At 40.1% G+C, this 13,449-nt stretch overlaps 2 protein-coding genes across 3 annotated transcripts in view; one reads left to right on the top strand and one right to left on the bottom strand.

Moving 5' to 3' along the window:
• LOC109466121 (alpha-N-acetylgalactosaminide alpha-2,6-sialyltransferase 5-like) overlaps positions 1-3,115 on the bottom strand; it is a 12,766-nt gene extending 9,651 nt beyond the window's left edge. The window contains exons 1-2 of one of the 2 annotated variants that reach the window (XM_019763754.1): positions 2,618-3,113; positions 73-327 (exon numbers count right to left, since the gene is read on the bottom strand). In XM_019763754.1, the coding sequence (XP_019619313.1) occupies positions 73-327; positions 2,618-2,650 (288 nt within the window). In that variant the 5' untranslated portion in view covers positions 2,651-3,113. Of the gene's footprint in view, positions 1-72; positions 328-2,617 lie in introns of both variants that reach the window. The other variant, XM_019763755.1, reaches the window with a different exon arrangement.
• Positions 3,116-4,185: 1,070 nt separating this feature from the next.
• Positions 4,186-11,781, top strand: LOC109466152 (endoplasmic reticulum mannosyl-oligosaccharide 1,2-alpha-mannosidase-like). The gene is given in 11 exon segments (XM_019763805.1): positions 4,186-4,455; positions 4,930-5,100; positions 5,837-5,933; positions 7,575-7,760; positions 7,893-8,041; positions 8,346-8,534; positions 8,847-8,978; positions 8,980-9,035; positions 9,366-9,486; positions 9,774-9,968; positions 10,268-11,781. Coding segments are annotated over 11 exon segments (1,899 nt in total). The 3' UTR covers positions 10,601-11,781.
• Positions 11,782-13,449: the final 1,668 nt, after the last annotated feature.

Raw genomic sequence — 13,449 nt, forward strand, 5'->3', positions numbered from 1 at the left:
ACTTAAAAGTTGTACTTAATTACCCAATTGATCACTTTATAATGAAATGGAAAGAAAGTAAGAGATACTCACCCCTCTATCATCAAGGACATTGACATATCCACTGAGAGGATCTGTGACATTAAATGGCATGGGATGTGGAGAAACATCTTGTGTGGTAGAGCTATTACTTTGGTTGGAGATCCGTCTTAAGTTTACTTTTTCTAACGCGGCATCCAGCGCAGGTTTCCACAGCTGCGTCTTGAGTTCTCCCTGGTACACATACACGGCAAAGGACACGAAGAGCGCGAATCCCGCCACTAGTCCAATCAAAAGGAGTCTTCTGGCCTGCAAATGATATGAGACATGAGTTGTGGTTGGTTAAGAGGGGATGATCAGGTGGTCAGCGAAATAAAGATATAAAGATAATGAAATAAAGAAAGAAATAAAGATATCTTGGTACTGGAACTGACTGAATTCTTTGAAGTTTGACAGGAAAAGGAGGGAATATAACTGTATGTACTACACTGTAAGAATCCAGTCAAGTAGTAGGAAAAAGTGACAGTTGACACATCAAACAAGTTGCGATTGAAACATGAATTTGATTTAGTCGGAAGTTTAGATGAATTTACTGTCTGTCCATGGCTTATTCACTTGTGTGTCATCTGCATAACGTGACATCACAGAAGCAGATTATCCTCATGTTTTTTAAGCATACAAACGTTTTTTTTTTTTTTTTTCAATATGAACCAGATGAAAACCGGTTTTGCTTGCAGTCATGGCAGACAGGCATTCCTAAGATACCATGGTGTACATGCATCATATCCACAGTAACAGACTGAGACAGTGAAACTACCCTGTACCTGAGGTCATACATCGTCATGTAGTCATCAAATGTTCACCTGCAACCCTTATGTTGAAGAAATGAAAACTTATCACGACATACATGTATCATGAATGTGTACAATTCCACAATGGTATCATCTCCAACAGTCAAATATTACAGCACAGCTTGCCCCATTTCTTGTTACTAATGATTATGTTATCATCTTTGAATATTTGATGACTCCTGTAGCTTTGAGTGTGATACTAATCCATCCATTGCAGCTGCTTCCCAGGAGAGCATCAGATGGGTAAGGTACCATATGCCCCACTTGGAGAGCACTACAGATAAGCATAGGTAGCAGTACACAAACAGCAATTTTATCTGTCACAACAAATATGATTATTATGAGCCAGAACACCTCTGTTGCTTTGCTTCTGACTCCAAGTACACATGTAGAGTAGAGTAGAGTAGAGTAGATTTCTTCGGCCACGTAGGAGCTTGGGTTCCAGTTTAGGCCGCTCCTCACTTTTAGTGCACCGACATCTCTGGTCTCTGAGGGTGATCCAAAGCTCTGTAGTCGAACATCAAGTTTCTCCCTTTCATGTGTAGATCTAGTCTTTCCTTGAAGGCATTTACACTGGGTGATGTCACCACTTTCTCTGGTAGGTTATTCCACCAAACCACCATTCTGTTGGCAAAGAAACAAGCCCTCTTGTTGCCATGTGCTGTCCTTCGTGCTACTCGCAGACAGTGTCCTCTTGTTCTGCTGTCTTAGCTATGTATTAGTTATCATATTTCATAATGATGTCAGACAAGTCCCTTCCATACTTAACGTAGTTAACCATCTTTAACGTTACAATCCTAGTACAGGTAACATATCAGTTTGGAATTGACAGTTGCATCATATAGACACTTACCTTGACATTGTTGAAGTAAGGTTGCAACATGGGACGTTTTGAACAACAGACAGCCATGTTTAGGGGTAGTATTAATATAATAATTTTCCCCTACAGATCTCGGCAGACCTTCGTGCACAGCAGTCAGCACAATAAAATATTCATGGTAATCACTTGGCACAATGTGGCTTACTGGTAGTGGTAAGTAGTTCCTGCGTCAAAGGGCAGGAACACATGAATGGCTAGTTCTGGCAGTACACACTTGGCACTTGACCCACTAGTACTGACTCTGTAGGTCCTTGAGACTGGACACATCCTGCTGATCAGTTTAATTATTGGTACCAGCTGTGTCCTTGGTGTGGTGTCTGACATTATCTGTTACCAACACTGATCTAGACTGATAGTTTAAACAATTACCACAGTAGTAAATCTGTGGTTGGGAAGAGCACAGAGGAACACACGTGTATTTTGAGGTTCACTGTGTGATGTTACAGCTCAACATAGTTTGAAAGTTCACAAAATTTACACATCCAATGCAGACTGTCTTAGTTATTGGTTAAGGTTGACCTACTTTTGCTTCCAGTGGCATTAAATCATGCAGCCCAAAGTCCAGACAATAAAATAAATATATGTCTGAAGTCTGCATGAGTGTGCAACTTTTAGGAACAGTATGACATGATTTTGGACACTAGTCCTTTCTCACAAATCTGGTCAAAGGAAGACATGTGTACACACCTTGTTGGTGCAAAAGACTAATATTCTTCTATATTGAAATTCATAGCAAACATAGTTTGCCATTAAACAAATACATAAAAAAGAAATTTAGAAGCACCGAAATGTCGTATATAATGCTAAATGCATGTTGCTTCTTCATAGACTTAAACCATATGGTGTAAAAAGATAGGCAGTATCTCACCGGCATGAGCCCAGATCCGTCTTCAGAGAACATCGAGAACAAAGACAGCGGGTCCTCTTCAGACGCCGGCTAGTACACTGGGTCTGGTCCTGGACTAACAGCAGCGGCTACCGACAACGGGCCCAGCACTCTGGCCCTGGATAGAGTATTAAAATCCGATCTGCTGTGTTGAAAGAACGTCACCACGTCACCAAGTTTGTTACAGGACGAGCAAGAAATTTGTTTGCTTTGTTGGGAGTACGCCAAACCAAGCCTGAGCCTTGAAGGGACCGTTATATCTCTGGAAAACTTCGCATAACGTCTCGACTATTTCCGATCAGAACGTCTCTGCTAGGGACGGCATCACATCTACAAAAGGAACGTACAAACGGGCCGATGTATACGGGGAGAAGTGGAGAACAGTTGCGTAGGAAGTTGAAGCCAAGAAGCAAATCTTTCACACGAAGTCTGAAGTTCACTTCCTGGGAAAGCTGTGGAATACATACGTCATTTCCGCTCTATCCCACAATGCCTCAAATCTATCAACCGATTTACGCTGACCTGTGTAAATTAATGCACTTTGTGTACAAAGAATACTGTGAATTACGCCCGACACTATACATGTATTTTCACCAAATATATTTTTATAACAAAAAGACTAGTTATGTGATTATGATTTTTGAGTATTTATGCGATATCACGTTGCTTTAAAGGCGGTACTATTTTGTTGACCTCATATAGCTGCTCTTTACACTGAGGTCAAAAGCTGTTGTTCGGCTAAGGCGTAAATCGCCACCTGGTACAATCAGCTGATACGGAAAATTACTGTTTTCCAAGATATCATCAATGACATAGTGGAATTCTGTGCCACCCAAGTCGTGTCTACATCTCTACTGTGCTGTCGGCAGGAGTTTGTTGGCTTGACAGGTTATTCTCATGGGTAAAATCATGACTGTGTTCGGTGCACATATGGCGAAATGTTTACATTTGCGATGATAGGTGTCAACATCTTGGTCATAAATATCATATAAACGTAAAGTTGGAGTCAAAGATGAAATTAGTTCGGGTTCTACCCAAAGCGTGTGGGATTTAGAACACTCTGTTCGCGTGAAAAGTCTGCGGAAGTCAGCATGTATCCTGTATATTACGAGTCCGCCCCTCGGAGAGATTTCATCTCTGTGATGGTCAGCAAAGAGCCTCCCGAACCGCCAAGCAAGAGGAGACAGTCCTGCCGACGGGTAAGGAAAAACATCTATGACTATGTCAGTCTTATAAAAACAAACACCATTTTCATGGTGGACACTTTTCTTCATATGCCTGTACCTTGCCAATCTCTAAAACGCAAATAATCTACTACATTATGTATCACCCAGCTGTTCTCATATGTTATGTCATATATGTAAAAGTGTGTATAAGCAAGGAGCTTCAAATTCTTGATATAAGTTATGTAACTTTGCACCACACAGCCATTGCTAAATGTGAAAAAAAATGTGACAGGTGGTTGTAAATAGACAATTTAGAGATAGATATGGTCAATAGATGTAATATTTATGAAAACAAATGTCTACTTTTATTACAAAACATTCTAGATGTGGAACCGGTTGTCTAGACTTCAACGCACAATCATCTGTGCAATCCTGGTGGTGGGAGCGATGTCAGGACTCTACATAGCCAACGGGCTCGTCAACGAGTTACCAGATGACAAGGACACCTTATCACAACAACATCAAGTCTTTCCTAATGAAAATGTTGTTCATGTGATGGACCAACGACACCCAGACAAGGATACAGAAGGACATCAAAGACTAGATAGTGATGATGATAAAGACAAGGAAGATAAAAGGTTGCATTTTGAACAGGTGAGAATTTTATTTGTTGAAGTGGAAAATGGTATTCCCCAGTGCTACAATATAAGCTTGCATACAAACATGTCAGTTCTTTTTTTGGAAGCACATTACATGTATTTTCAAATAGTAATAGGGGTTAAGAATGTTGTTGACAAGTTTTACATTGAAGAAGACATCACTGTGCAAAGTACAACTAAGCACTAGGCCCCGCAAGGGGTGTTGCTTAGTACCGTGTAGAAGTAAAAGTAGAAGTAGAACTGCATAGCTGTATAAAGTTTTCAATGAGGAATTCGAGGAATTAGAAGAGGTGCCTTGCATTGATATTTAATAAATTACATCAGGTTGCTGTTCTTTAATACTTGTAGCCTAGCATACTAGTACCATATGCCATGTACAAAATGTAATACATGTAGCTGCGACAAAAGAAGCATTAATAGTATAATACACAACTGTTCCTTTTTGTCATGAACATCATTTCTTCTGAAGCAGGAAAGACATGAGAGAAGGAAAGGAAATGTGGAAAGGGAGGAAAAGGCACAAATTAAACCAAAGATTGCTGATGCTGTCAGGCAGCCTGAGGTTAAAGGTCAGAAGGAGAGCATTGTGGGTAACCAGGAAGAGGATGAAGGGATAGGGGCAGCAGGGGGGGAGTTGGAGGTCAGTTACGTTGTGACGATCTGTACCTGGTGATAACAGGGTGTAAGGTCAACACTTCCTTCACACTCAGCCTTGTCGTGTATAATCACTGTTCTCTCTCTCTGTTTTCCTCTAATAGAATTAACAGTGACAAATTTTCTTACAGGACTGACTACAACTTGAAAAAAAACTATGTACCTGCATGTCAAATCAGCTTCATCAGTAATTAAACTGTAACTTAACCTGTCTTCAGATTAGACAGTTTGAATGATCTATACGATGTAAGACTGTTCTCACTTGCATGTACATGTATTGTATCCTTTAACAGGGTCTCCTATATTCTACTATCCTTTGGACTCACAGAGAGCATCATTTGCATGGTTCAGTCAGTGTCACAGTGTTTAATATATAATAAATGTGTTGTGAACACATTATGAAAGAATACAGATGTTTATGGATATTGCCCGGAATTAAATGCCTAATGTAAAATGAATGACAAACTTAAGTTAAACAGTATTGTCAAATTGTGCACCTTTGGTTTGGCTTTGCTGGTTGGTAATTGTACATATATATGTGTCATGTACTAAATCATTTCGGACAAATTCTCTTTTGATTCATTCATTTCTTTCTGCTTTGGGGTCATCTTTTCACCAAATTTGCATCATCTACAGCCTGCAGTTGATTTAAAGCACAGACACTTACCTTCCCACCAACCAACTCAACTTTTACCTTGCCTGACTTGTTTCTATATCTGCAGGTAAATGAAGAAAAGAAGACCGATGTGCAAGTCCCAGACGGTGCAGATGCTGGAGCAGATGTAAAGGTGCCCGTACCCGACATGGGAGACAGCATGGGTGGGTGAAATATCATTCATATCTGACTTATTTCTCCTATTGGTACCACAGGCGCTAGGCCACCGAGTTTTTGTTGAGATCTAACAATACATGTTAATTGTTTTGTAAACCATTAAATAGAATCCTTATTGTTGTTTCGCGTATGTTAGAACATACACTGTGTCTACTCATTCAGCCCGTTGTCATCACAATACAGTGGTCCATTAAAATATTGCCGAGAATCATACAGTCACATAACACGGCCCGTTGAAAGATTCCTGAGAATCATACGTACACTGAACACGGTCACAAACTGATGAGGATTCCAAAGAACCATAAGAACAGATACCGAAGTCTCCCGAAGATTGCCGAGAGCCGAACAGCGACTTCCGAACGCTTCAGCTTGGTTAGGTACTTAGTACTAGTATACACTAGGTGCGAAATGCCATTTCAAAAGACCCTATTTTCTGCGAAATGCCACAAGGAAAATAAAAGTTTTGGTACTATCTATAATCAAGGGGTAACTAAGTAGTCATGTAAACTTTTTTGGGGGTATGATACCGTATTTTAAAGAAGATATGAAGCATTTTGTAAAGTCCAATTTCCGGCGAACTGCGTTACCAGGTCGCTGCTGTACAGGTCAATGACATAATCGCTAGCCAATCAGACGCACGATAGGCCCACATTTCCCGCGCGGTTCTAAAATGTAAACGCACACAACTGGCTACATCACCCGACAAGAGTCTTGACATGCTATGTGTAAATATACTCTAAACACGTCAAACAAACCCCACCGACATATTTTCAGTTCTACATATGTCTCCCAGGCACGAGATTTGGAAAGTGTAGTTGTGCCCAATATCTCTAAAATGTACTATATATCGTTGTTTTCTGAGTCTGGGGAGGCAGGGACTTCACACCGAACGTGATTCTAAAAGTCACATTTTTGCTGCCACCCCAGTTGGTAACGCAGTCCACGGGTAGGTGTTTCCTACCCTGTCATCTTTTTGAAGTTATCACCGCTAGCGCTAGCCCCGGCTTGGGGTTCTATCGAGTCGAGCAGCGGTTTTGCGAACGCATTCGAGTTTACGAAACCTGTTCTATTCCCGTCGGCCTTTGCACTATCTAATCTCCTAACCATGAACGCCGATGTAACAGCTGAGTAATGAGTGTGCTTTTATTGTATGATTCATGAGCGGACCAAGTACCCAGCAGTATGTATTATATATGTATGGTTTATTGTACGGAGATTTCTAGGGAAATTTTTCAACGGACCGTGTTCACGGTGTTAAGTGATGAGTGTATGATTCTCGGGAATCTTTCGACGGACAGTGTTCAGGGTGTTATGTGTTGAGTGCATGACCCTTCGGATCCTTTGTTCATAGTGTTTGTGTCCAGTGTATGATTGTCAGGAATCTTGTACGGAGTGCACAGTATACAGTGTGTTTATAAAACAAAACAACAGTGATATCAACAAAAACTCGGTGGCCTATTGCCCATGTTGGTACAAGTATGTAGTTCAGGTTACAGCTGCTTTGTTCCTGCTATCAGCATTCAGCTTTTATCTAGAAACTGGACTGGACAAAACTTAATTGCAATGTCAATCCTGAAACATTAAAATACTCTTAACAGATGTACAATGTATTTTCAAATCATCCACAGGTTCACAGACTGCCCAACAGAAGGCAGTAGTGGAGGCTTTTAAGCATGCCTGGAAGGGGTACAAGCAGTATGCCTGGGGTCATGACGAGCTCAAGCCTATCAGTAAGGCTGCCAGTGATTGGTTTGGGCTGGGACTGACCATTGTGGATTCACTGGACACCATGTGGATCATGGGATTGATGGAAGGTCAGAAACAGTGTTGATTTCTGAAATTTGATATCTGTTCCCAGTCTTTGTTCCAAGTTAAATTTTCATTGTACATTTTTAGAACAATGATAATGGAAGATGACATTCCTGACATTCCTGTACTTTCCCCAGAGTTTGAGGAGGCTCGGAGGTGGGTAGAAAAGGACCTGGTCCTGAAGAAGAATGTTGATGTGAACCTGTTTGAGACGACAATCCGCGTACTCGGAGGACTACTCAGTGCCTTCCACTTGTCCAATGATCAAATCTTTCTAGAAAAAGCTGTAAGTAAAACTCTACCATTAATTAGCCTTCAAACTGGAAAATGCAAAAATGCTAAAACATTTGCCAGAACCAAGGATATTCTTTGTATACTGGTTTACTGCAAGAAAGAGGACATTTTGGTTTCAATGTACAAAAAAACATGTATATTTCATTCAGCCTCCTTGTAATTCTTGCATTTTGAATTACATGTAGTTTCCATCAAATTTTCAGTAAAACAATGGAGTAGTTGATGTTTTATTCTGAAATTTACAAAAAGGACAAATAATATAATGCTCATCATTAAAAGAACCTTTCACACTTCAGAGAGAGTTAGGGGACCGCCTGATGCCGTGCTTCAACTCTCCGTCCAAAATCCCGTTCTCGGACGTGAACCTGGAGTCGGGGAAGGCCCACCCGCCGCGCTGGGGGCCAGACAGCACCACCTCGGAGGTCACGTCTATCCAGCTGGAGTTCAGGGAACTCAGCCACCAGACTGGCAATGACAAGTACAAGGTCAGCTGCTTTGTGTAGTCTGTTCCACTTCTGATCTAGCTGGGTATTACTAGTAGTATGTTGAATGACTCATCTTGTATGTGTTTTTGGACAAAATGACAGATTATTCTACAAGAGTCCCCAAGTTCTTTTTTTTTGGTGACACCTCAGGGGCGGAGGCATTTTTGCACAGTACTACGATCACTTTGAAAGAATTTAAAAAATTGCAGTAACTGGTTGAAATGATACCACAGTGCATTTTGTAATCATTTAGAGCTTTTATGTCACATAATCATATTGAACTACATTGTGTGTTTGCTTCTTTTTACACAGAAAGCAGTAGATGAAGTGATGGAGCATATCCAGTCCCTCCCCAAGGACAATGGACTCATCCCCATCTTTGTCAACGCCCGCTCGGGGCAGTTCCGAGCGGGAGCTACCATCACGGTCGGGGCCAGGGGGGACGAGCTACTATGAGTATCTCTTGAAGCAATGGCTGCAAACTGGGAAATCAGAAGACAAGTAAGTACATGATTGTATGTTCATGGACAAGTGGGCAAGTCAATACAGTATGCATTCCAGGTCACCTTAGAGCATTGACAGTTTAGACGGAAGACAGTTTTTATGTCATTTTCTGTTCAACTAGTAAAACAAAGCCTTTGTTTTGTATTTTAGGGATGTTGTCATGCATTTGCAGGACTCAAGTTCTGTTTAAAATCTGCCTTCACCAATTGATAACTCCCAACATATTGCAATTTTTAAACTCTTTAATCCATTTCTCTGCATTGGGATTAATAGTGCTCATTACATTCATTACATACAATGTACGTTATTTTGTTGTCTCACCCACAGACTCAGAGATGAATATGTGACAGCCATAGACGGGATGCAGAAAAACCTGGTGAAGAGCACTGCTGCCAATGGTCTCAAGTTTATAGGAGAACTGGTCAGGGGAACCTTCTCTCCAAAAATGGTCAGTTACATATAAAACTCTCTATCCATGTAATTGCCTTCATTTGTAAGATGTACAAATCAAAGGAATGAGATATAAGTTATAATGTAAAGGAGAGATAGACTTGGTACTCATGAATTGATCAAGTTACTGGCTCCCTCATTGGTTTAGAATGGACCAATCACACGATACCATCATGCTATTAGCATGATTAGGGTGCTTTGATACATCAACCACAGCATACTAACTCTCCATTATGGTAAACACTTACAGTAGCGTTTATTGCCTAATCTTTGTTCACATTGAAGGACCACCTTGTGTGCTTCTTACCTGGAACCTTGGCACTGGGACACCACAATGGTCTGGACGCCTCCCATCTAGACCTGTCCAAGGAGCTGGCCAAGACATGTTACCGCATGTACGCAGACATGCCCACTGGACTCAGCCCAGAGATAGCTTACTTCAACATCAAGGATCCAGGCAAACCAGATATTGAAGTCAAGGTGTGGCTCTCTACAGCCTGGCTGTGATGTTTCTATGATTTTCTACCGTCCAATGGCTTCATTTCAGAACAACAAAAGAAACGTAATGTACATGTATATTGGCCTCACTGCAACCATACACAGTGTTTACTCGAGAAATTCCTTTATTTCATTCTGTGATTCTGAAATTCAAACATAGATGACATTGATACCCATATATATTCCTAAAAAAGTTGATTTTATTTGTAGTGTATTTCAGATGAAAAAAGTCTGTAGAACTGAAATAATGGACAGTTTTCCATCTATAATTTCCCATGCAGAGTGCCGACACTCACAACCTGCTGAGACCAGAGACAGTGGAGAGCCTGTTCTACCTCTACAGACTGACAGGAGACAAACAGTACCGGGACTGGGGATGGAAGATCTTCCAAGCCTTCGAGAAGTACACCAAGGTTCCTTCAGGAGGCTACTCATCTATAGGCTCTGTCAAAGACACCAAGAACCCAAGATTCCGGGACAAGATGGAGAGCTTCTTCTTGGGAGAGACTTTGAAGTACTTGTTCTTGTTGTTTAGTGATGATCCGAACTTGTTGCCACTGGACAAGTATGTGTTTAACACAGAGGCACACCCACTGCCTATATGGAGACCCTGAGGACTGTTGAAATGTGGGTCTCCTTTTTCCTTCCCACTGATACAAAGATGTCAACATGTCCTTCCCACCTGAGTTTTACAAGGACTTGAGCAAAAACTTAAGCTTTTGGCAATGTTGGATCGTTGCATTACCATTGGGGCATGCAGTGGACCAGAAAGATGCTGAGATTGCTGCCAGGATGAATTGTCCAAATGTTGTTTTTGCCCATCCACTTTTTTTTCACATTGTAAATCTTGCGTACATAGCAAACATGCGTGCTTCCTATAAAATGGCACGCATTTGTTGTCCTCAGCATTTGTTGGCATTTTCAAGGAAGAGAAGTAGTAGAGGGGTAAAGACTCAGGTAAATGTGTGTTACTTAGATTATCATGCTTCTCTACAGAGTGTTGTTATAGGGAGTCTATGTGAGACTGGTGTCAAGGTATGCTGCTACTGTTTCATGTCTGCTTTGATATTCCACAAGTACATGTTGATGTTGTCAAATTGATTTTTAGTTAGATGTGAATATTGTCAATTTTGATAGTTAAGAATAGCCTACATAGGATTTGGGTACTTTAAGGATCCTTTTCTTGGTCTGCCCATCATGAATATGTCTTGCAATATTTGCAAAGGAAAATGTAGCATCTTACTTATATAGTTCTGAGAGACCAAGAAAGTCCATCCACCATTAATCTAATCTTTGCAATTACAAATGTATTTGGTCAGCTTGTACAGTTGTTACTTGTATCTCTGAAAGCAAAGTTATGTGGCAAAGGACAAATGCAATATTTTAGAAATATTGTTTATAGCAATATACATGAAGTTCTGGATGCAAGGGAAGTGCAAGGAATGGTGGGCAAATGTAACTGTGCAAACAAGGAAATTATCAGAGAACATATATGAACATTTAATACAGGCTATAAAAAAACTGGGAACGGATGGTTTAGAGCATAGAGAAGCAACAATTTTATACCAGTATTCACCTACACCCAGACTCTTCACTGTCTGTATGTCAGTTCAACAGTATTTACCACGTGATAGTATGGGCTATACACATGTATATGTTACACTTACACAGTATGTATTTGTTGTGTATATAGTTTATGACTACTGCAAAACTTGTTGGCCCCATTGTCCCATCAGAAGAATGCAAGAACTGCAGTTGCTGAAAACAAAAGCTTGTAACAAATAAAAGTGTTACATCTTTAAAAAAATTCTTTATCACTAGCAGATAGCACATACTGATGTAAAATATTCTCTGAGAAATGATCAGTTAGTGACCACCACAGGAGCTGTCTTGTCTGTGCTATTGTAAAAGAATTGCAGAAAACGTTCTTGCCTTGATGCACCTAGTGGTCTGGAACACCATTCTTTTATTTAGACACTTGGTCACTAGAAAATGATACGTTGTTCTAGAACTCCTTTTCTTATAAGTTCTGTTTGCAAAAGGAACTTCATAAGAGTATAAAATTTGAAGTTTCTTAAGGGCTAAAGTATAGCAGAAGAATGTGTCAAGTCTTTTTACATTGTGCAGTTTTCTCTTTGTGTGCTGATTGAAGAACTTATGCAAAATATTACCTGCAATAGCTTCCTTATAAATGAGGAACACAATAGTGATCCACAGTGTATCCTGTCACAATTACATACTGGTAAGAAAAATATAACTCTATCTCCAAAAGTGTAAGTTCTGATGCTGAATATGAAACTACTGTTTAAGATTTGAATTAATCTGACATGTACATGATTGTGCCATAAGGAAAAATTCAACAAAACTTTGTGTGTATGTGAAGTAGCAATGTCAGTTTTCCAGTAACCAACCTTTCTTGCTCAATGATGTTTTTATGGGCACTGTGATTGGCCTGTCTATTTCATTGAAAGCCTATTTGAGCCTCTCTCAAGGTAATCAATTATCATATTTAGTTCACTTCTTTTTGGTGATTATCAACAACTAGGTGTAAGTACAAAGCTTTAGGCCCATGTAAATGAAGATATTACATGTATACGGCTGTTCTTGTGTTTAGTAAATGTATTTTTGTACTCGATGATGTTGGCTTCTTGTACAAATTCATGTTCTTGTAAATATATGCTGTGTACTAATATATCAAGTAATGAAATGTTTTGTAGTTTGTGTATCGCGTTTTGTGTGGAAGGGGATAATGATGATCTTCCAAATTCTGAGAGCAAAGGTGTCTGACTCTTTCCCAGACCCTGACTTCGTCTTTTGCCTGATATTTCCTCCTTTTGGGGTGTGTGAAGTACCTATTCTATCTAGAGACGCTCCAGATAACCATCAATGCAACTTCCAATGATCGACTATTAACTGTGTTAATTAATTCTGAGAGCAAAGGTGTCTGACTCTTTCCCAGACCCTGACTTCGACTTTTGACTGATATTTCCTCCTTTTGGAATGCGTGAAGTACCTATTCTATCTAGAGACCCTCCAGATAAGCATCAATGAAACTTCCAATGATCGACTATTAACTGTGTTAATTATGGATGACAACTTCTTTGTTCTAGTATTTTGGGATAGGGGCCGGCGTCTTCGCGTATGCATTTTCAAAGCATTATTGTAGTGGGTTGGGTTTTCCATCCTCTACTAAGGCCTGACTTCTAAGGGGAGCAAATTGGTCAACAGGCAGGGGTCGCACAAAGAGAACGATACACACTGTATTAATGAATGAATGAATGAAAGACCTTTATTGTACATTTGTGCTCTAATAAGCTAAGTATGAATGAATGAATGAAAGACCTTTATTGTACATTTGTGCTCTAATAAGCTAAGTACAGGTCATGGATAGACAAGGAAAAGGATACAGCAATTGCACTTAAACTATACATACTAATGTGGTCTACTAAGTACATGTTCAACT

Source organism: Branchiostoma belcheri, unplaced genomic scaffold (genome assembly GCF_001625305.1).
Source record: "Branchiostoma belcheri isolate BF01 breed outbred unplaced genomic scaffold, Haploidv18h27 scaffold16, whole genome shotgun sequence".
NCBI lineage: Eukaryota > Metazoa > Chordata > Leptocardii > Amphioxiformes > Branchiostomatidae > Branchiostoma > Branchiostoma belcheri.